General features: G+C 33.0%; 2 protein-coding genes across 4 annotated transcripts; one reads left to right on the top strand and one right to left on the bottom strand.

Annotated features, from left to right (window-relative positions):
- Positions 1 to 1,656: 1,656 nt before the first annotated feature.
- Positions 1,657 to 8,940, top strand: LOC101503385 (CSC1-like protein At3g54510). Of its 2 annotated transcripts, none has more exons than XM_012711861.3 (10): positions 1,657 to 2,028; positions 3,183 to 3,326; positions 3,548 to 3,611; positions 3,713 to 3,925; positions 4,306 to 4,494; positions 5,958 to 6,256; positions 6,821 to 7,100; positions 7,423 to 7,704; positions 8,058 to 8,291; positions 8,488 to 8,940. In XM_012711861.3, exons 1-10 carry the CDS (start codon positions 1,745 to 1,747, stop codon positions 8,635 to 8,637), a joined length of 2,139 nt encoding a protein of 712 aa, XP_012567315.1. In that variant the 5' UTR covers positions 1,657 to 1,744; the 3' UTR covers positions 8,638 to 8,940. The 2 variants fall into 2 exon arrangements, with proteins under 2 accessions (XP_012567315.1, XP_027186697.1); XM_027330896.2 differs by having other exon boundaries at positions 4,300 to 4,494.
- A 411-nt stretch (positions 8,941 to 9,351) lies between these two features.
- LOC105851237 (uncharacterized) lies at positions 9,352 to 15,644 on the bottom strand. 2 transcript variants are annotated; one of them, XM_012711862.3, is made up of 2 exons: positions 15,477 to 15,644; positions 9,352 to 9,969 (listed from the first exon to the last, which is right to left on the bottom strand). In XM_012711862.3, exons 1-2 carry the CDS (start codon positions 15,491 to 15,493, stop codon positions 9,570 to 9,572), a joined length of 417 nt encoding a protein of 138 aa, XP_012567316.1. In that variant the 5' UTR covers positions 15,494 to 15,644; the 3' UTR covers positions 9,352 to 9,569. The 2 variants fall into 2 exon arrangements, 1 of the variants encoding a protein (XP_012567316.1); XR_001142959.3 differs by lacking the exon at positions 9,352 to 9,969 and adding an exon at positions 10,252 to 10,619.
- Between the last annotated feature and the right edge of the window lie 6,963 nt (positions 15,645 to 22,607).

The following is a 22,607-nucleotide window of genomic DNA, read 5'->3' as shown; positions in this document are numbered from 1 at the left end:
TTTTGTTTATAAATTAGATATATATATATATATATATATATATATATATATATATATATATATATCATCCTACTTGAGGGGGAGTATTAGGAATATTGTAAGTTAGGTATTTTTAGTCTCTTAGCTTAAATTGAATTTAACTACTTCTCCTTATCATAAAGTTAGTTGAGGCTTATGAGTTGTTTGTTAGCTCTGTTTCATGTGATACTTTGATAAATAGCGAGTCTCAAGTCCGCAACCTATGAATATGTTGACCCATTAAAAAAGTAATATGTGTAATACTTAATACACTAAGAAAATAAATTATATGTCAAAGAGAAAGACCTTTGTTATAGATCGTACCTCGCTTGTGTTTTGTTTTTTTATAAGCGTGTGAGTGTTGGTTATAATAGTCTTTACGTGAATTAATATTACTAAAGCAAATTTAAATGTATTTTTTATTAGTCATTTTAGTCTTTAAATATATTTTTAGTTGATTAATTTAATTCTCAAATATATTTATCGCTAGTGATTTTGGTCTATAAAATTACTAACAAAAAAAGACATTTGAGAGTATTTTGTAATTTTGATAAATGCAAAACTATGTATGTGTTTGAGAAAACCAGAAAATGTAATATTTGGATAATTCAATCAAAATATCTCTTAAAAACATTATCAAATGTTAGAGACTAAATTTATACATTTTTAATTTTTCGTGGTAAAATTGAGAACCTAAGCTTTAAACAAAGACATGTAACGTCTTTTTTTTAATTATTTTTTTTGTTTCTCTTCCACCTCCATTCTTCTCTTTCTCCAGTTCTTCTCCAACACTATTTTTCCTCCAATCCCTCCAACTACAATAACGAAAATGAAGAAGACGAATGGTGACTTCCAATTTATAAAGTTGAAAGGCACAAGTGGTAGCTGATCCACAGGTTCCTAAGTGGGAAGATGCTGAAAAATTTCCATGCTCCTTATTACATATGTAATAAACAAAAATGCATCATAATAAAGATTGACAAGATAGATGTTCCTTATTACATATGTGAACATTGTGAACATTGTTTTCTTGCGTCTTGTTTGTTATTTAAATTTTTTTATTTGTTTATTTTTTCAACATTTATCCAAAAATTATTAAAAAATAATTAAACAAAAAAATTTAAATAACAATCAATACATAAAAAAATAATGTGGAAACTCCAAATCCGAAAACAAACAACGATCATTGTCTAATGAACGAACAACTCATATAAAAAATAGTACACACATAGACTTCAATCAAACTCTACATAATCTCCAATACTTTTATATTCTCAAAATTAAATATTTAAACTAAATCTCATGATACTTTATTAATACTAAAAGTAGAAGATAAAAGAATCATATACTAGCATCTAATACATAAATAAAAAAGAAAAACTAGAATTAAATACAAACTTAAAAAAAAAAAAGTAATTAAATATAAACTTAAAGTATTTATAAGTAAGTAATTTGTAATTAAATATATAGCCTTGAATTCTGTCTTCGGAACTTCATCAATATTTCAATATCAACCGAACCGATAAAAAAAACTACCTAAATTATCCCAAAAAGAATAAAAAAAACCAACTCAATAATGAAATAGCATGCAAATACATATCCATTGTGAGTCACATACACTCTTCAATTCCTGCCACGTACTTCAAAGGTGGCAGTGACACCAAATGTTCTTCTTCTTCTTGCCCCTTTGGTTTCTCTTTCCAAAGTGAAGTTGAAGTTGAACAAGATGAATCCACATAGTATTTTAGCTTCAGCAGCCATAAACATAGGATTAGCTTTGATAACACTAACACTATTTTCCATCCTCAAGAAACAACCATCGAATGCTTGTATATATTATGCACACCGTCTCTCACAATGTCAATACATTCCTTTTGACAATTCTACTATCCAACGTTTCATTCCTTCCATCTCTTGGATTTCTAAAGCAGCTTTTCATGTCACGGAAGATGATATTCTTCAATCTCATGGTCTTGATGCTCTTGTCATCATTAGGCTCTTCAAATTTGGGTTATCACTTTCACTCTCACTCTTCCAAATTTAAATAGCTAGCTTATTTTTCTCTCTTTTTTTTAAAGAGTTTAGTTGCGAAACTCACATACATTATGTGTGAAAAAGAGAGGGATCATAGTTCTGGCATGCGTTTCAATATATCAAATGTCATGCAGATAATTATAGGAATAGGAGGAAACAAAAATTGGGGTGAATAGTGCTTTTTTAGTTTTTTTTTTTTTTGCTTGTTTGTCAAATCATGGAGAACTCATATTTTTAGTGAATGATTGAGCTCTCTAGAAAACATTAATTCACTACTGCATAAACCACATTAGCCTAGGTATATGCTTCTACAATTCTCTAGATACATTATTTCAATACCATCATTTATTATATAACACATTACTCAACAATACAAATGCGAAGAGTGAAGTTCCATGTGGTATAATATAGAATTTCAAAGAGTGAATTGACTGATCGCTCCTCAACATTATAAGCATTTGTCTTCGAATTTAGTGAATTGACAAATACATCTTTGAAATTGTAAAGTGACAATTAAAATAGTCTTTCTATTAATTTTTGTCGTTAGAGATTATGACGTAGCACATTAACTAAATATGCAACCCTTCCACTTAATAATGCCACCACACTAGAGACTAATTTGCTTATGAAACTAAGGTCTTTTAAGAACTAATTTGCGGTAGTGAATCTTTGCACAATTGTAGTTACCGACAAATTGTTACCTAAGATAACATAACTTTCAGGGCAAAGTAGTTCATAGATGATATTGATATAGGATCAACGTGCAATATGACATGTTCATTTAATGTGTCACGTCATAGTCTCTAACAACAAAACTTAATGGAGGGACCATTTTGATTGACATTTTACAACTTTGTGAATGTGTTTGCCAATTCGCAAAAATTAAGGACTATTTTGACTAATGTTTTCAATCTCAAGACTAATTTACTTATGCACTCTAGTTTTAAGTTGTAACCTTTCTTTTTGAATAATTCACAGTCACAGTCACAGTGGTCTCGAAGACATAGACACAATTTGTTGAACCCGTTTACAAATCTTTTTCCCATTATATGCTTATATTCTTTAACTCTAGTTTGACTATGGTATGGAATTACAATAATTTGTTCATTTACTTTGTGTTGAATTTGCAGCATTAAATTTTTTATAGTGTGCTCTCTTGTTGGTTTGGCGGTACTTCTCCCTATTAATTATGATGGTGTCAAGGAGGTTAGAGATAAGAGCTATTCTACTATGGATTCTTTTACTATATCCAATGTTAGAAGAGGTTCTAGAAGGTCTGATTTATTTATTTTCCACTCCAATGTTACTTTCAAGGTTTTAACAAAAAAGTTTGCTGCTACAATCTGGTCTAAAACATCAATTTTTTGTGTCTCCCATGTGACACATTGCAACCGTTACTGCAACTGCAATTTAAAACTTTGTTTATTCTAGCTTTAAACTTTGAAGGCAAAGCATTAAAACTGATCTATATTGTTTCATGATTTAACAATAACAGGCTTTGGGTGCATTTTGCATGCTTGTGTTTTATATCTTTCTATGGCATGTACCTTCTTTATAAGGTAAAGTTCTCAGTTATTTTCATATCTCTTGGCATTAATTGTTGTCAAAGAATATATTGAATTTCATATTATAATTGCATTCATGCACATTTCATCGCCAGGAATACGAAGAAATTACGATTCGGAGGATGCAGCAACTTCAAAATTTAAAGCATAGACCTGATCGATTTACTGTCATAGTTCGTGAAATTCCATTGTGCATCGAACACGAGGCGCGCGACTGTTGTGTCGATCATTTTTTCTCTAAACATTATCCAAACACTTACTATTCCTATCAAATGGTGTACAATACTGATTACCTTGATGAGTTGGTGGTACGAATTACATTCTTCCATAATAAAAATTGCAATTAAGAATTCTAAAACACGAATTTGCTACATGCTAATCTTGAAATTTGATAATGGTCCTGTTTAAGAAATATGTTTGAGATATACTTATAGCCTAATTCAGGTTTTGTTTGGACAAACAGTTTAATTATACCTCAAATAAGCCAATTCAAACAGAAACTTAGTATTTAATCAATCTTAGTTTTGTCATAACTCTGTTTAGCTTCAGTGGAACATTTAGTTGAAGACATGGAAAAACTTACTCTTCTCTTATTCTGCCATTGTAGAAAAACTAAATATTTTCTATTTGGTTTGAATTTTTCTAGTATGCAATGGATCCTCTAATGTATTTTTACATGTAGAAACAGACAAAGTCTCTTGCAAGAAAAATAGAGGACTTGAGAGAAACTTCCATAGCAAAGAAAAGTAAGAGTAAGTTGTCACTCTTTGATTTTTCACAACAAAAGACTTCAAAAGTAGCTTTGCTTGAGGAAAAGCTTCATGCACTTTGTCACAAGATTCACCAGTTACAATGCAAAGACATGCTCAATAAAAAGGTAACAATTTATGTTAAACGCACAGTTCTAAATTGTTGTCTAGAACTGCAATTGTAGCTACAAAATGAGGGTTTTATAGGTTTCTGCTACGGCATTGTTTAACATTTACAGCAGTATACTTTCAAGCATAAACACGTTCATCTCATTGTGCTTAAGAGTTTTCTTCTCCTTTCAAAAAACGTAAAAAATTTATCTTTTGGCCTATATACAAAGTTAGATGAGTTACCAGTTCTAGTTTTTTAAAGAAAACTGCTTATGAGTCCAAGATGTGTCTTCTTTTCCTGTTCATGCTGATACATCTTGGTTTCTTATTGCTAGTAATCTATGATAAGAAATTCATCACTTTTTCTCATTTGAGGAATTGTGCTTTTTATGAAGGAAATTTTAGTGGTTGTTTCTCATCTTGGTTTATCTATAGACTATATGTATCACCAAGTATAGTTGAGGAATTGTGCTTTTTATGCAGGAAATATTTTTAACATCATGAATTTATGATATGAGTATCATAAATGTTAAAAAAAATTCCACCATAAAAAGCACAATTCATCAACTATACTTGGTGATACATATAGTCTATAGATAAAATATCATGAATTCATGAGTACTTTAAATTTGGATTATAGTTGCATGAGTTTAATTTTTAGGATACCAAATATATTAAGAAGGGATAATGATACTCATTGCTTGAATAGGATTTTCCGCCCCTTCTTTCACAAACCTAGATGGGATAGATCCAATCACACAAAGGTCATTGCCATATGTCCCAAGACTTATATTTATAAATGAGGTGGAGGACAAAAACACTTTAAGGAATAAAAATTTCTATCATTTTATTAGGAAAAAAATATTTTATTTAGGAAAGCATTAATTTTGGAGTAAATACCAAATTTGGTTCCAAAATAGTTTTTGGAGTTGCAAAATGTTTATCAGGTTTGTCCCTCTATCTGGATATGTTATCAAATGTATCTCTGACATTATTAACTAAGTTTCAAATGTATCTCCAACATTACCCACTTAATATCATTATAGTCCTTATAAATACCAAGAAGGGAGGAATCTGATTAACATTTTGTATTTTTAGGGATCATTTTGGAAAATTGTTAAGGTATACATTTTGATGAAATTGAGTTTTTCATTTTCCCTTGTAGGAACAAATTGAGAAAATAAGATAATAGAAATTTGAAAACCAAATTTAAATCAAGGTGCTTAGGCATTCTTTGGCTGATAAATTATGTCAGGTGTTTTCCTTTTAGTTATATATTTAAGCCAATTACATAGGAATTATTTTTAACATTTGATGGTTTCAATATAAAATGTCCTTTGTAAATTTTTAATAATACTTCTTTTGTGCATTTTTGTTTGCCTTCTTTGACAATAATAATGATTGATGGTTGAAGATTTTATTTGTTGTTTGATTATAAAATCTAAAAGCAAAGAATCTTGATATATCTTATGTGTTATAGGAGTTACCTGTTGCTTTTGTTACATTCAAGTCCCGTTCCAATGCTGCCGTAGCAGCTCAGTTGCAACAGCATTCACATCCACTTCTTTGGGTGACTGAACTTGCCCCGGAACCCAGGGATATTTCATGGAGGAATTTGAGAGTCTCCTATAGAGTCGTTCCACTTTATAGACTTGGCGTTCTCATTGTGGCATCACTACTGACAGTTTTCTTTGCCATACCTGTTACTGCTGTTCAAGGAATAGCCAAATATGAGAAACTTAAGAAATGGTTTCCTCCAGCTATGGCTGTACAGTTAATGTGAGAATCATCCACTAGAGCCCTTTAATTCTCTTTTGATTAAATGTCAAACTATTGGATACATTTTATTGCTTTTTAGTTCAACAATTTTTTTGGATATTTTGGCATTGTTTGGTTAAATAGCTTAATTAAGCGCTTATCGTATAAGTGCTTATGTATAAGATTTCTATAACAAAAGATAAACTAGCCTAACAGTATTCAATAAATTATAAGCTATCTTCATAATCTATCATGTGGAGCATATGAAAATAAGTTGAAAATAGCTTATGACATAAACTGTTTTTATACAAGTGTTTAAGTTAGTAGAAAAGCTCAAATAACCAAATCCAAACAAGCCCTTAATGCAAAGAGAAATTCCCTATGAATTAGCAAGACATATTAATGTATTATTAAGATAACTAAGATAAATGATTAAACATTTCCCGTCTCATTCTCTCTCTTAATAGTATATGCATTTCCCATCTTTGTATTCTTGATAATTTATAGAATATTTCTTAATTTTTGAACAGAGAGTATTTGTTTCCTTATCTTAAACTAACATGTTGCATATTGTTCATTCTTTAGACCAGGATTAAACTCTATAGTGACGGGATATCTTCCAAGTGTTGTACTCAAAGGTTTTATATATGTTGTGCCATTCGCAATGTTTGCTATGGCTAAAGTCGCCGGATGTGTTGCAAGAAGTAAGGAGGAGATCAAAGCCTGCAACATGGTTTTCTACTTTCTGGTCGGAAACGTGTTCTTTGTGAGTGTGTTATCAGGATCTCTTCTTGATACAATTGGAAATTTTATTAGCCATCCTAAAGCTATTCCGAGTCAACTTGCCACCGCTGTCACCGCCCAAGTATGTTGTTTCCATTTCTGTTATTCCTGGCATTTTCTGTCCAATTCACACGTTAAATGTTGAAGTAGTTTGCATCAATTATTAAAGCACAATTTGAAGAATTGTTGTGTACCCTTCTTTTAAGCATTGACACGACACACTGACATATAGACACCATTAATATGTTAAAAGTAAGAAGTAATTGAATGCATTTACATTTGTTAGTGTTGTGTCAGTAATAGACGCTAACATGTATCGGATTCCAGACATGCTTCTAATCTAGTGTCGGTGCTACATTCATATCCTTCAATGAAATTGAGTTCTTTTATGTTTTTTATTTCAGGCAGATTTCTTTGTGACATACATCTTAACAGATGGACTATCAGGGTTTTCTTTGGAAGTTCTTCAGCCTGGCTTACTGATTTGGGATACTTTAAAGTCTTGTTGTACTCTAGACCATCGACGAGTGAAGAGTCCATATCTTTATTCATTGCCTTACTTTAGAATCATCCCTTTCGTTTGTCTCTCAATACTGATCGGAATGGTGTATGCAGTAGTTGCACCATTGTTGCTCCCATTTCTTATTGTTTACTTCTGTCTTGGCTATGTTGTCTATATCAACCAGGTAAGTTTATAAGCATCTTGTAACACACAATTAGGGTTCTTCTATAAAACAAATTCAAATGCACACACAATAGACACAATTTGCTACAGTTTTAATAATATGTGCTATGAAGCATCGACACGCAGACATAGCTTCAGTCCAAGGTGTCGGTGCTACATAGGTTATGTGGTTTTGAAATTGTCTAAAAGGGTTCATATTTGAGAGGTAAGCATTTACCTTTAACACTGAAGTTTGAAATTGAACATAGTAAGAATTCCAATGCATACACATACACAAACAAAATCTCATTGGCATTACTTATATTTGTCTTCTACGAATGTTGTCTTAAGCAATACAAAACTTATAATTTGCAGATTCAAGATATGTATGCAATAACTTATGAAACATGCGGACAATATTGGCCATACATTCATCACTACATTCTCCTCGCAATCATTCTCATGCAGATAACCATGATTGGTCTGTTTGGACTCAAGTTAAAGCCAGCTGCTTCCATATCAACCATACCATTACTTTTGTCCACACTGATGTTTAATGAGTACTGCAAAATGCGTTTTCTTCCTTACTTTCACCATTATTCTCTCAAGGTAGGTACACTTCACTTGCAATTTTCACCATTATTCTCTGAAGGTGCAATTCACTCGCAATTTTTACAAGTAAAAGGAATATATATTCTAAATAAGATTTTCAAATTTTTCATTGCTTACCTTATGTCTACATCAGTTACCATTTATGTAGCAATTTTTTAGACCTAACTGAATCTACATTTGATTTTATGGTTAGGATGCGGCTGAAAATGACGAATTTGATGAAAAGTGTGGTGTGTTGGAGTTCCATTATGAGAATGCAATTAATGCTTATTGTCCACCAAGTTTACTACCAGTGAGTTTTGCGGCATCAGAGTCCAGCTCTACACCATTAGTTTCTTCATGATCTTCCCTTTTGTATTTTTTTCCATTGATTCTTAAAAACTAATAACAATTAAGTTATAGAAATAATAACAATTAAGGTATAGAAAGAAAGGAAATCAAAGGTATCAGAAGTCAGAACCTAAGAATTTGGTAGCCATCTTTTGTCCTCCAAATCATTGTATCTCAAAATAAGGTTGTAGCCATCATAATTTTGTAAATGTATTCGATAAATCTTTCAGAACTAGTACCCTTTTCTTGTAAAGTCCTCTCATTTGTGAGTAAGATATCTTCCACTATAATTTCTTTCAGAACTAGTATTCTTTGGTCCCCAGATTCACAAGTGTTTGATCATCAGCATTGTCAATTGTGTTGATCACAGAAAATAGTAGTTAGTAGTGTGTTTAAATTCTACTATGATACAGTGCTATTGTTCCAATATAGTTGTTATTCCTGATTACAAAATATAGTAGTATGTTCAAATTTTGCTATGCTCTAACGTTGATATAGCTGATATTTGAGAATATTTTGTTTCAAACAGCGCATTGCGAAATAATAGGGATTTGCTCAAATTCTATTATGCTATAATATTGTAGGACCGCTATAGTCACTATTTGACAACTCTATTGATCACACGTCAAATAATCACAAATGTCAAATAATCACAATTTTCCTGAAGCAAAGGTCAAAAAGAAAACACCAAATTAAGTCATACTCAATATTACACTGCCAAAGTAAGTGAGACTCAATATTACACTTTGTTATTAGGATGTCAATGATGTGCAATTCAAAGTATCTATTTCTTTCAAGTTTGGTGAATTAATAACCAATCAATTCAAGCAAAATTACATGATAAAAAGTTTCACAAAATAACCATAAAGCTCAAAAACACACATATACACATGTTGATCAAACAGAACACTAATGAGTAAAGATAAGCTCATTACATCAATTTTCCTAAAGTCTAACTAGCCATCCCTTTCTCCTATCACTAGACATAGAAAGAAACATTTCCCTCCAATCAGGATCCTTAAACTTTTCCAGAGCTTTCATATAAACGTGGTCTGTAATATCTTCAATCTCGTTAAGAACATTCACGCACTTAGTCAGAGAATAATCAGCATTTATACTCCTCGACTTAAACCTCTCCATTAAAATTGCATCTGTTTTTGCCTTAGATTCTTTAGCCCATGCTAATAGTGCATTTGCCATTGCAATTTCCAAATATTCTTTACTGTCAACTGAACTATCTTCATCTATATTTGGTGAGCCTGTATTATGATCTAAATGAAATCCATCTATATTTGTTGATTCTTGGGTAGATGAATAATGAAATACTCCACCAGCTGCAATATTTCTGATTTCAAATAACTTATAATGGTTATATACTTTTATTTCAAATTGAGAAGCATTTTTTTTTATGTAAATAACATAACTACATAGTTGGTCAAAACTTCATATTGACCAACAAATCAAACCATAACACTTGAATAAAACAAGAAATATTGACCATTAAATAAAACCATACCCCAAATATAATTTATCCAAACCTTTTCACATGGTGTAATTGTAACACCCCGTTTTTCAAAGCGAGGGTATATTTTTTTTTTTTCAAAAGGAATTAAAATAAAACAGAGAATTAAATCAGGAAATGCCTTTGGATAAATAATTGAGTCATTATAATTTACAAGCAGCGGAAAAGTTTCTCCAATTATAAATCCAAAACATTTACACAATAACAAATGGTACATGAAACCCATTCAAGTAAAAAGTCAAACTGACAATATTAGTATAAGTACAGTTTTCCAAACTAAAAATACTCCAATCCAAAAAGAAGGACACCTAGTCCCTATACGTCATCCTAATCTGATCATCCTACCAAAAAGCTATACACCCTGAGTATCTCCACGCGCCCCGTGAGATCCTCCTAACGTAACTGCAGTCACGCGTTCCCATCTCCATTCCCGTCCGTAGGGTACGAACCGGTAGGACCGTCCTGACTCTCATCTGAGGGCAAAGCCCAGATTTCCACAATAATTGTAAAGGGTCACCAACCAAAAAAAATAACAGTTAACACATAGCAATTAAGATTTTAAATGCTCAAAATAACCTTTCAACTAAGCATGCACCTTAAAAGGGTTTCCATATGCCAAACATGCATAAACAAGGTTGAGAAATGAAGTTTTTAACAAAACAACATTGTTGTATTCGAATACAGCATCTCTGTATTCGAATACAAGGCTGTTTCAGCATTCAGCAAAAAAAACAGCATGTCTGTATTCGAATACAACAGTCTGTATTCGACTACACAGCAAGTCAGTAGCAAAATGTATTCGAATACAGCAGTCTGTATTCGACTACACAGTAAGTCAGTGGCAAAAACAGCATGTCTGTATTCGAATACAACAGTCTGTATTCGACTACACAGCAAGTCAGTAGCAAAATGTATTCGAATACAGCAGTCTGTATTCGACTACACAGTAAGTCAGTGGCAAAAACAGCATGTCTGTATTCGAATACAACAGTCTGTATTCGACTACACAGCAAGTCAGTAGCAAAATGTATTCGAATACAGCAGTCTGTATTCGACTACACAGTAAGTCAGTGGCAAAAACAGCATGTCTGTATTCGAATACAACAGTCTGTATTCGACTACACAGCAAGTCAGTAGCAAAATGTATTCGAATACAGCAGTCTGTATTCGACTACACAGTAAGTCAGTGGCAAAAACAGCATGTCTGTATTCGAATACAACAGTCTGTATTCGACTACACAGCAAGTCAGTAGCAAAATGTATTCGAATACAGCAGTCTGTATTCGACTACACAGTAAGTCAGTGGCAAAAACAGCATGTCTGTATTCGAATACAACAGTCTGTATTCGACTACACAGCAAGTCAGTAGCAAAATGTATTCGAATACAGCAGTCTGTATTCGACTACACAGTAAGTCAGTGGCAAAAACAGCATGTCTGTATTCGAATACAACAGTCTGTATTCGACTACACAGCAAGTCAGTAGCAAAATGTATTCGAATACAGCAGTCTGTATTCGACTACACAGTAAGTCAGTGGCAAAAACAGCATGTCTGTATTCGAATACAACAGTCTGTATTCGACTACACAGCAAGTCAGTAGCAAAATGTATTCGAATACAGCAGTCTGTATTCGACTACACAGTAAGTCAGTGGCAAAAACAGCATGTCTGTATTCGAATACAACAGTCTGTATTCGACTACACAGCAAGTCAGTAGCAAAATGTATTCGAATACAGCAGTCTGTATTCGACTACACAGTAAGTCAGTGGCAAAAACAGCATGTCTGTATTCGAATACAACAGTCTGTATTCGACTACACAGCAAGTCAGTAGCAAAATGTATTCGAATACAGCAGTCTGTATTCGACTACACAGTAAGTCAGTGGCAAAAACAGCATGTCTGTATTCGAATACAACAGTCTGTATTCGACTACACAGCAAGTCAGTAGCAAAATGTATTCGAATACAGCAGTCTGTATTCGACTACACAGTAAGTCAGTGGCAAAAACAGCATGTCTGTATTCGAATACAACAGTCTGTATTCGACTACACAGCAAGTCAGTAGCAAAATGTATTCGAATACAGCAGTCTGTATTCGACTACACAGTAAGTCAGTGGCAAAAACAGCATGTCTGTATTCGAATACAACAGTCTGTATTCGACTACACAGCAAGTCAGTAGCAAAATGTATTCGAATACAGCAGTCTGTATTCGACTACACAGTAAGTCAGTGGCAAAAACAGCATGTCTGTATTCGAATACAACAGTCTGTATTCGACTACACAGCAAGTCAGTAGCAAAATGTATTCGAATACAGCAGTCTGTATTCGACTACACAGTAAGTCAGTGGCAAAAACAGCATGTCTGTATTCGAATACAACAGTTATCACGGGTCAGTACAGTTTACCAAGGTGTCACCTATCACGGGTCAACACAATTTACCAGAATGAAATGCGTGAGCATACACAGACTCCATCCACAACAATCGCTAAGCAAATGCAGATATTAAAAGATTCCCCATTTTTAATACCCATTTAACTTAAACGACTTTCAAAACAACATTAAATAAATAAGTCATTAAGAGATTCCCCGTTCTTAATACCGATTTATCTTAATGATTTTCAAAACAAAATGTTAAGTAAACAGACATATTAAGAGATTCCCTATTCTTAATATACTTTTGACTTAAACGATTTTCACACAAAACATTCAGTAAACGAGTCATTAAGAGATTCCCCATTCTTAATACTCAATTACCGGGACGATTTTCAAAAACGATAGTTAAGCAACCGGGACATTAAGAGATTCCTCATTCTCAACGCCCAGTTAACTTAAACATTTTCCTCAAATGCACATTAAGTAAACCGAGGTATTAAAAGATTCCTCATTTTTAATACTCGTTTAACTCTAATGGTTTTCAAATTCCACGGAAACAAACACAAACATACTCTCACATTCAAACCATAATTCACAACAACCACACCAATTAACAAACATCAAGTATGGACACGCCAAAGACAACGAACACAAATCAACGCAACATAACACCCAGATACATCAAATTTCATTAGTATCACTCCAAACACGTCAGATACGACGAACGCAAAACAACATAACAACACTCAAATACATCAGATTAAATTTACTCAAACTCATACGTAAAAGAGTTTAAATTCAATTTTCACAAAACATTCATCAATATAACCAAAACCTAACTCTAAGGTTTTACCCATAACGCCTTAGATTTAGTTTATCCCAAATCAATACATTTAACCCTAATGAATTCCCTCCCACACAACCACAGATAAGTCCCTAATGCAAACTAGAAGTTTGGAAGGAGCCCTTACCTTAACGTTAGCTTTAACGTGGGTTTCCGGTACCGCGAGTAAAACCGGTAAAATCTTTGCTCGCAACGTCGCCTCCAAATTGGTCCCCTAGCACCGTGGCGTGGTAGTGAGCAACTTTCCCTTCTAACTCTTCGCGAAATGAAGCTTGGATCTAGAAGAAACGGAGGGGTTTGTGTTTGGATCTCAAAAACCGTTTTTCTTCGTTTTCGAATCAAAGAGGAAGAGTGGAGTTGCGAAAACCTTGATCTAACTCTCACCCAACCTTGGGTTACTAGTCTTGAAGAAAATGAACGAAAAAGAAAGCAAAACCAAGAAGGAGAAGAAATGGGTTTTCGCGAGGCACGGGAGGAAGGAGATGGAAATGCTTTTCCTTTGTTTTTCCTTCCTTCTCTTTTCTTTTCTTCCTATTTCCTTTTCTCTCTTTTCTATTTCTTTTCCTTTTCTTTCCAAACAAACATATAAACATAACTATATATAATAAATATAACTTAACAAATATCTCAAATCAAGATATTTGTTAAATTACCATTTCACCCGTAACGCATTAAATTCTGCGTAAAGGACTCACCGCAGTTAATTTCAATTTATTTATCGACGAGAAATCTTAATCGGCATTAAAATATCTTTTTGATTATAAAACTCCAAAATATTATTACTTTGACTTAAAAGCCTCCGAGCCAAAATCCAAAACACACCAAAAATACATAAATGGTACTTTAAAATTATGGGTCTTACAGTAATAATGTTGGGTTTCTACATCTCACCCAAATTTAGTGTGTTGCAAGAGTAAGGAAAACTCATAATCTATGAATCCCAAATATAGACATGACACGTTGACACGGGTAATAATTTGAGAAAATAAATCAATTGAATGTAATTAATATGTCTGTGTCAGATACCACGACACATCATCGATCAGAAGTATTGGTGCTATAGAGCTCATGATGCATAATCCTCAATTTATACATCTTTTTCATTAGTTGTTTAACACTAAATAAACTATTATTAGTTCTGGTATTCAATTTGACGGCCATGGAATTCATGCTCACTAGAATAAAAGACACCATTTTGCATATTTTCTTTTTTTATTGAGACTTCATCGACTATCTATGATTAACTCTTAACTCAAACAAAAGTGCTGACATTGTTGATTTCCCCCTCCCTACCTTGTATTTATGGCAGAAACCCATGTAAGAGTTTCAAGATACAACAAGCATGAAACAATCATTTTCAAATTCGCAACTAGTAGTAGCATATCCATTTTGAGAAGTCATGACTCAATGATCACTTTAAATAACAAAGTGTATGGCGTAATTGCACGTATGATACCACAATAGATTTGTCAAAATCATTGTGAGCCACTGTGATTTTGAAAAGCAACAAGAGTAGTTTTTCAAAAAAATGATAGTTTAGACTGATTATGGCAAACTCACCATGATACCAAAGGTATACTAAATAAACATTTTGATTCGTAAACATATGAGTCATTGTCACCGTAGTCCCCACCTAAATATATCAAAATCACAAAAATGTACTTGAATGTGTCTACAATTGGCACTTGTAAGTTGTATGTGTCTTTTTGTTGATGAATTTGGTTCTCATATGTGTCCTTTATTGGTTAGTTTGATCTATGAAATTACAAGCAGAAAACACTCATAAATGATTTTGTAATTTCGATACATTGAGTTACTTAATTAACACCGTCACACATTTAGGACCAAAATCACTATTTACTAAAAGTTTATATGATCTTTAGAAGGGTATAAAAAATAAGAAACTATTCAGTGAAAAATTTAACAACAATATATTGATACTTGAAATTTGGAAAGGTATATCATAGAAAATTGTAGTAAGTACAAAATTATTAAATTACAAATAGGAAAGATTGGATAAAATAAAAGAAATAATAAATTAATGGTGATCGAGTTAGGGAGAGAGGGAGAATGAAAATGAAGAAGAAGAGGAAGTGTTGATTAGCAGAACCTGTTGTTGTTGGCCATTGTCGCTCGCTGCGTGAAGTGGAATCACTGATCAATACCTATGAATATGATTGGAAATTGTCATGCCATTGCCATTGTTGCGCGATTTGAGTGTGTGACCATCAAAATGCTCAACACCGTTAAAAGGGAGTTTTTACTCTAGTTTTTTAATTTTAATGTTTTCTCAATTTTTTTATTAGATCCAAAGTTTATGCGGGGTATATCATGAGTTTAATTACTACGTATGTATTAATAATGATAGTGTAAAGCTTTTTATAATATCACAGTTATTTATGATAATAATAATGACAAAAGTTTTATACTATCAGTATTTGTAATTTTTGTTATAGTTATGATAAAAATAAAAATAAAATAATAATATAACAATTGAGATTAATCGATAATTTATAAAATATTTAGATTGTCGGTGTATGCAAATTAAATTAAATATCATATATATAATTTTTTATTTAATTTAAAATTATTTAATATATTATTGAGATATATCAAAATTTATAATATACTAGAGTCCAAATAAACACTCTTATGTTTTATATTTGTGTTAATTGATATTAATCATAAAGATAGTTTTTGAATAACTTTTATTTTTAAGTTATTTTAAACAATCATCTTCTCTTTTGTTTTTTCTATTGTTTATTGGTAGAGTTATAGTTATGTGAGAAGTTATAAAAATTGTAAGGGTATTTTAAGTAGTAAAATAGACTACACCAAAATGGAGTATTGGCTTTATATATAGTATAGATAAATTTTACATCTATGAAAGATTTGTGTAAAATTTTATATTAATGATCTATAGGATTTGAATTTTCAATCCAATCAAAAAAAAGTAAAAGAATTTTCAATCCAAATGAAAAAAAAAAGTAAAACTAAAATAAAATAGAGATATACAAGGGAGATTAAGAGAGTAGTGAGGGGATCCGTAATAGTTAAAACCTCAAAACATATTTTCAAGTGAGAGAAAAGAAGGAAGAATAACGTACCAATAATAAATACTATAATAAAAATATTAACTAATTCTTTATATTGAAAAAAAAATTTAAAAATAATATTAATTATCAACGAATTTAATATTACTTTCAACTATTATAATTCTTGTGATTGGAATGAAGGTAATATTATATATGTCTCTTAATATAGGTTTCAATTGACTTTTTTGCGAACTTTTGTTAAGATGTTTTTTCACTCTTTTCTAAGAAAAAAACTCATAACTTTTACTCTTATTCTTCATCTATAAGAGGGCTAGTTTAAGACTAATTTTTCGTCCAAAATCACCTTTTAAAGTTATTTTATTCACTCATTTAATTGAAATAAGTGGTTTTCCATGTATTTTTAGTTTTTTTCTTCTTGTTTTATCTTTTATTTTGTCATCTAAGTGCGACGTTTGGTTTGTTTGTTATCAGGGTGTGGTGTCGTTTGTTTTTTATCTAATAGTTTAGATGAGAGTGATACTGCTCTGAAATTGAAATTGAAGTTCAACACAATATTAGACGTTGATATCATATTGCACAAGTTGTAGTTGTTCTTATGGTCACAAATTATGTGCTAAAATATATTGTTAAAGAAAAAAAAACTACTTCAATTCTCTTAGATCACAAGTGGTATATAAAATTGGTAACAGGAAATGATAATAGGTTTTGTGAACAACTTCGAATGAGAAAATAAGCCTTTCAGCAATTGGTATGGGAGTTAACCAATAACTATAGATTGAAACCTACTAAACACATTGAGTAGAAGAAAGTGTTGTTGCATTCTTATATATAATAAGTCAATCTTCATCATATAGAAATGTTGAAGAATAGTTTCAACATTTAGGTCAAATCATTCATACTCATTTCCATGAAGTTTTAGAAGTTGCATGCAAGTTAGGTAAAAACACCATTAGACTTGTTGATCCTATTGATGCTCCTTCTCAATATATTAGAGATGATCCTCGATGTTGGCCTTACTTGAATCCTATATAGGGGCAATAGAGGAAACACATTAAAATACATGTCCCAGTAGATAAGCATGCACATTTTTTAATAGGAAATGGTATACTAAGACAAATGTGATGGCCGTGTGTGATTTTAATGTGTTTTATATTTGCTTGTGTGGATGGGAAAGATCCGTCCATGACGCAAGGATTCTTATGGATACTATTCGTAAACCAAGTTTTTGATTTTTATATCCTTTTGAAGGTCAGTATTATACAATCGAAATCATTTGTATTTGTATAATAGATATTTTATATTTGTGTTTGGTATATTTTCTATTTATGCATAGGTATGTACTATCTTGTTGATTCAGGATATCTTTTACTTAAAGGTTTCTTAGGACCATACAAGAATGCGAGATATCATCTTTCACAATTTAGATAGTCTCCAAGATTCAGATAAAAAATGAAGCATTTAATTATCATCATTTTAGTTTGAGAAGTGTGATTGAAAGAACATTTGGTGTTGCCAAAGCAGCAAAAACATTTTTGAATCAACAAATCCATTTTTTATTTGATTTTAAAATGAAAATTGATAAATTTATCATCTTCATCCAAACCCAGAAATTCATCACTCTTTTGAATTAAAAAATTCAAAAAATTCATCAATCCTGTAATCTTCGAACTCAACCTCAAATTCAAAAGAAAAAAAACTCATCAAAAACCAATAAAAAAATCAAAAAGCTCAAATACAAACACCTTGAATCCATAAAATTGAAAGAAAATCATGACACGACCTTAATGCGGTATGAATCAACTAAACATATTTAAGATTGGGAAAGAGCAATGAGTTTTCTTGTTTAGATTCCCTTGTGAATTAACAACAAAAAAAATGAATTTTTATTTTTATTTTTATGAGTGTAAAATGTTATGAATTTGACTTTGAGTTATAGATTTGAAATGTTATGATTGAAGGTCATAAGTTCGATGAATTGTTTAGGTTTTTAGATTGAAAAAGATCATAGATTTATGGGTTTATGTGTTTGAAGATGAGTATGATGAAGAAGATGACAAAAGTTAACTTTTTTTGGCATAAATTAACGGAAATGATCAACTTGACTAACAGAAGTATAGTTAAAGGACTAAAATGAAACAAAAAATAATTAGGGGACTAAAATGAAACCAGGAAATAAGTTAAAAGACTAAAAGAGTAATTTAGCCTTTGATTTTCGACCTTGTAATTTCTTCTTCTTTCAAATTTAACCATGTAAGTTCAATTTTGTTTTCATATTGTCCTTGTTGTTGTTAGTAACTTTTAAAAATAGATGAGATGACAAACGAAGAAGGGACTAAAAAAATGTGAACTTGTAGGGACGGAAAAAAAAGTGAACTTGCGGGGACCAAACATATATACTTTCATTTGATTTTAGTACTTGTAAGTTCGCGTTTGTTTTATTTTATTCCATTTGTCATGTCAACTTTTTTAAGAGTCACTGATAGCATAGACGATTTTAAAATAAAATTGAATTTATATAGTTGAATTTAAAACAAAAAAAAATTACAAGTACAACAATAAAAAAAAATAATAACTTACAAAGATCAAATATATATTCAAGCATATAAAATTTAACCTTCTTTTAATAAAAAAATGTACATTTAATATAATTTACTTTATTTCATTTTAAAAATATATCATTTTATTTATCAGTTGTTTAAGAATGATTATTTTACTATGTGATGCTTGTCAACGAGTACCGGGATGTATTTCCAACAGAAATTCCAGGATTGCCACCGGTAAGAGAAGTGGAATTCTTCATTGATTTGCACCCAGGAACGGGACCTATTTCAATGGCACCTTATCGAATGTCGCCATTGGAATTAAATGAGCTCAAAAGCCAAATTGAAGACTTGTTGGAGAAGAAATTCATCAGACCAAGTGTATCACCATGGGGAGCTCCAGTTTTGCTAGTTAAGAAGAAGGACGGAAGCTCGCGCCTATGTGTGGATTATAGACAGCTCAACAAGGCAACTATCAAGAATCGTTATCCTTTGCCACGAATCGATGATTTGATGGATCAATTGAGAGGGGCCGCGATATTTTCGAAGATTGACTTGAAGTCGGGTTACCATCAAATCCGAGTGAGGGAAGGAGACATTCAGAAAACAGCTTTCAGAACCCGCTACGGACATTATGAATACCTGGTTATGCCGTTTGGAGTTACCAATGCACCGGCAATTTTCATGGACTACATGAACAGAATCTTTAATTCATTCCTTGATAAATTCGTGGTGGTATTCATTGATGATATATTGATTTATTCAAGGACCGAAGAAGAGCATGGAGAACATTTGCGACAAGTTCTTGAGATTTTACGCGAGAAGCGATTGTATGCCAATCTGTCGAAGTGTGAATTTTGGCTAGAGAAAGTGAATTTCTTGGGACATGTGATAACCAAGGAAGGAATCGCTGTAGATCCGGCTAAGATTGAGGCGGTTCTTGCTTGGAAACAGCCTCAGACTGTCACTGACATACGGAGTTTTGTAGGACTGGCAGGGTACTACAGGAGGTTTATCGAAGGTTTTGCTAAGATTGTGGCTCCACTGACACAACTTACCAGAAAAGATCAACCGTTCGCATGGACGGAGAAGTGTGAAGAAAACTTCCAGTTACTAAAGAGAAAATTGACGACCTCACCTGTATTGGTATTACCGCAATCAGAAGAACCCTATGAAGTTTATTGTGATGCATCTCACCAAGGGTTAGGATGTGTTCTGATGCAACACAAGAAAGCTGTGGCTTATGCCTCGAGACAATTGAAGATTCACGAAAGGAACTATCCTACTCATGATTTGGAGCTTGCCGCGGTTGTTTTTGCATTAAAGATCTGGAGGCATTATTTATATGGGTGCACGTTCACCGTGTTCAGCGACCATAAAAGCTTGAAATATTTGTTTGATCAGAAGGAGTTGAACATGCGCCAGAGACGATGGATGGAGACTCTCAAGGATTTTGATTTCACACTGCAGTACCACCCTGGGAAGGCCAATGTAGTGGCTGATGCGTTGAGCAGAAGAAGTGTATCGGTGTCTTCACTAATTATGGCTAGACAACAAGAGTTGTGGGAAGCTTTTAGAGACTTGCACTTGAACGTAGAGTTTGCACCGGGAATTTTGAAATTCGGAATGATTAAGATCTCGAGTGGATTACTTGAAGACATTGCGAATTCTCAGGATGACGTCTTAATTCAAGAGAAGAGGAATCTAATAGTACAAGGGAAGACGACTGAGTTCAAGATTGGGGCTGATAATGTTTTGCGGTGTAATGGTAGGATTTGTGTACCAGAAATTACAGATATGCGGAAAACGATTTTAGAAGAGGCGCATAAGAGTAAGCTGAGTATTCATCCTGGAGCAACAAAGATGTATCAGGATTTGAGGCAGAATTATTGGTGGCCAGGAATGAAGAAACATGTGGCGGAATATGTATCCACTTGTCTAACTTGTCAGAAAGCGAAGGTGGAACATCAGCGACCTGCTGGAATGTTGCAACCTTTAGATATACCTGAATGGAAGTGGGACAGCATTTCCATGGATTTTATAACCGGATTACCAAAGACAAGGAGAAAGAATGATTCCATATGGGTGATAGTGGATCGACTAACTAAATCTGCTCACTTTTTGCCGGTAAGGACCACCTATAAGGTAGATCAGCTAACGGAGATCTACATTGCTGAAATTGTGAGGTTACACGGGGTACCATCGAGCATTGTATCAGACCGTGATCCGAAGTTCACATCGCATTTTTGGGGAGCATTGCACGAAGCGTTGGGAACGAAGCTACGATTGAGTTCAGCTTACCATCCACAAACGGACGGACAGACTGAAAGGACAAATCAGTCCTTGGAAGATCTGTTGAGAGCATGTGTTTTAGATGATAGAGGAAGTTGGGATGATGTACTTCCGTTGATTGAGTTCACTTACAACAATAGTTTCCACGCAAGTATTGGAATGGCACCATATGAGGCTTTATATGGGCGCAAGTGTCAAACGCCCTTGTGTTGGTATAAAGACGGTGAGAATATGATTGTCGGACCAGAGATGGTGCAACAGACCACAGCTAAAGTAAGGAAGATCAAGGAGAAAATGAAGACTTCACAAGATCGCCAGAAGAGTTACGCGGACAAGCGTCGCAGACTTTTGGAATTCGAACAGGGTGACCATGTATTTCTGAGAGTCACACCTACTACTGGAGTAGGTAGAGCCTTGAAATCGAAGAAGTTGACTCCGAAATTCATTGGACCATATCAGATTTCTGCACGAATTGGGCCGGTTGCTTATCGGATTGCATTACCTCCGATACTGTCCAATATCCATGACGTGTTTCATGTGTCGCAGTTGAGGAAATATCTCGCAGATCCATCTCACGTGATCGAACCAGACACAATCCAGCTAAAGGATAACCTGTCGTTCGAAGTACCACCCGTGAGAATTGATGACAGGAAGATTAAGCGGTTGAGGACCAAGGATGTTTCGTTGGTCAAGGTGATCTGGAACCCAATTACTGGAGATGCGACTTGGGAACTGGAGAGCAAGATGAGGGAACAACACCCAGAGTTATTTATCGATGCATAGTTTCGAGGACGAAACTAATTTTAGGGGGGGAGTAATGTAAGACCCATAATTTTAAAGTACCCTTTTATGTATTTTTGGTATATTTTGGATTTTGGCTCGGAGGCTTTGAAGCCAAAGTTAATAATATTTTGGAGTTTTATAATCAAAAAGATATTTCGATGCCAATTAGAATTTCTCGTCGATAAATAAATTGAATTTAACTGCGGAAAATACTTTACGGTTAATTTAAGGCGTTTCGGGTGAAAAGGTAATTTAATAAATATCTAGATTTTGAGATATTTGTTAAGTTATATTTATTTTATATATATATGTTTGCTTGGAGGGAAAAAGAAAGGAAAACTAGAAGGAAGGAAAAGGAAAAGAAAATAGTATATAAAGGAAGGAAGGAAAAAGGAAGAAAGGAAAAACAAAGGAAAGAAAAAGAAAGGAAAGAAAATAAAAAATTCCATCTCCTTCCTCTGAACCGTGACCCGCGGCCAATTTCCCTCCTTTCTTCCGTTTTCATTTTCGTCGCTTTCCTTTCTTCAAAACTAGTAACCCAAGGTTGGGGGAGAGTTAGATCAAGGTTTT

Source organism: Cicer arietinum, chromosome 5 (genome assembly GCF_000331145.2).
Source record: "Cicer arietinum cultivar CDC Frontier isolate Library 1 chromosome 5, Cicar.CDCFrontier_v2.0, whole genome shotgun sequence".
Taxonomy (NCBI): Eukaryota; Viridiplantae; Streptophyta; class Magnoliopsida; order Fabales; family Fabaceae; genus Cicer; species Cicer arietinum.
The sequence above is the reverse complement of the archived record's forward strand: the minus strand, read 5'-3'. Positions and strand labels throughout refer to the sequence as shown.

Excerpts from the sequence above, each read along its gene's own strand:
- LOC101503385 (XM_027330896.2), top strand. The coding sequence starts at position 1,745 with ATGAATCCACATAGTATTTTAGCTTCAGCAGCCATAAACATAGGATTA. Across the intron at positions 3,612-3,712 it reads GCATGTACCTTCTTTATAAG|GAATACGAAGAAATTACGAT; the intron begins GTAAAGTTCTCA and ends TTTCATCGCCAG. Across the intron at positions 4,495-5,957 it reads AAGACATGCTCAATAAAAAG|GAGTTACCTGTTGCTTTTGT; the intron begins GTAACAATTTAT and ends TATGTGTTATAG.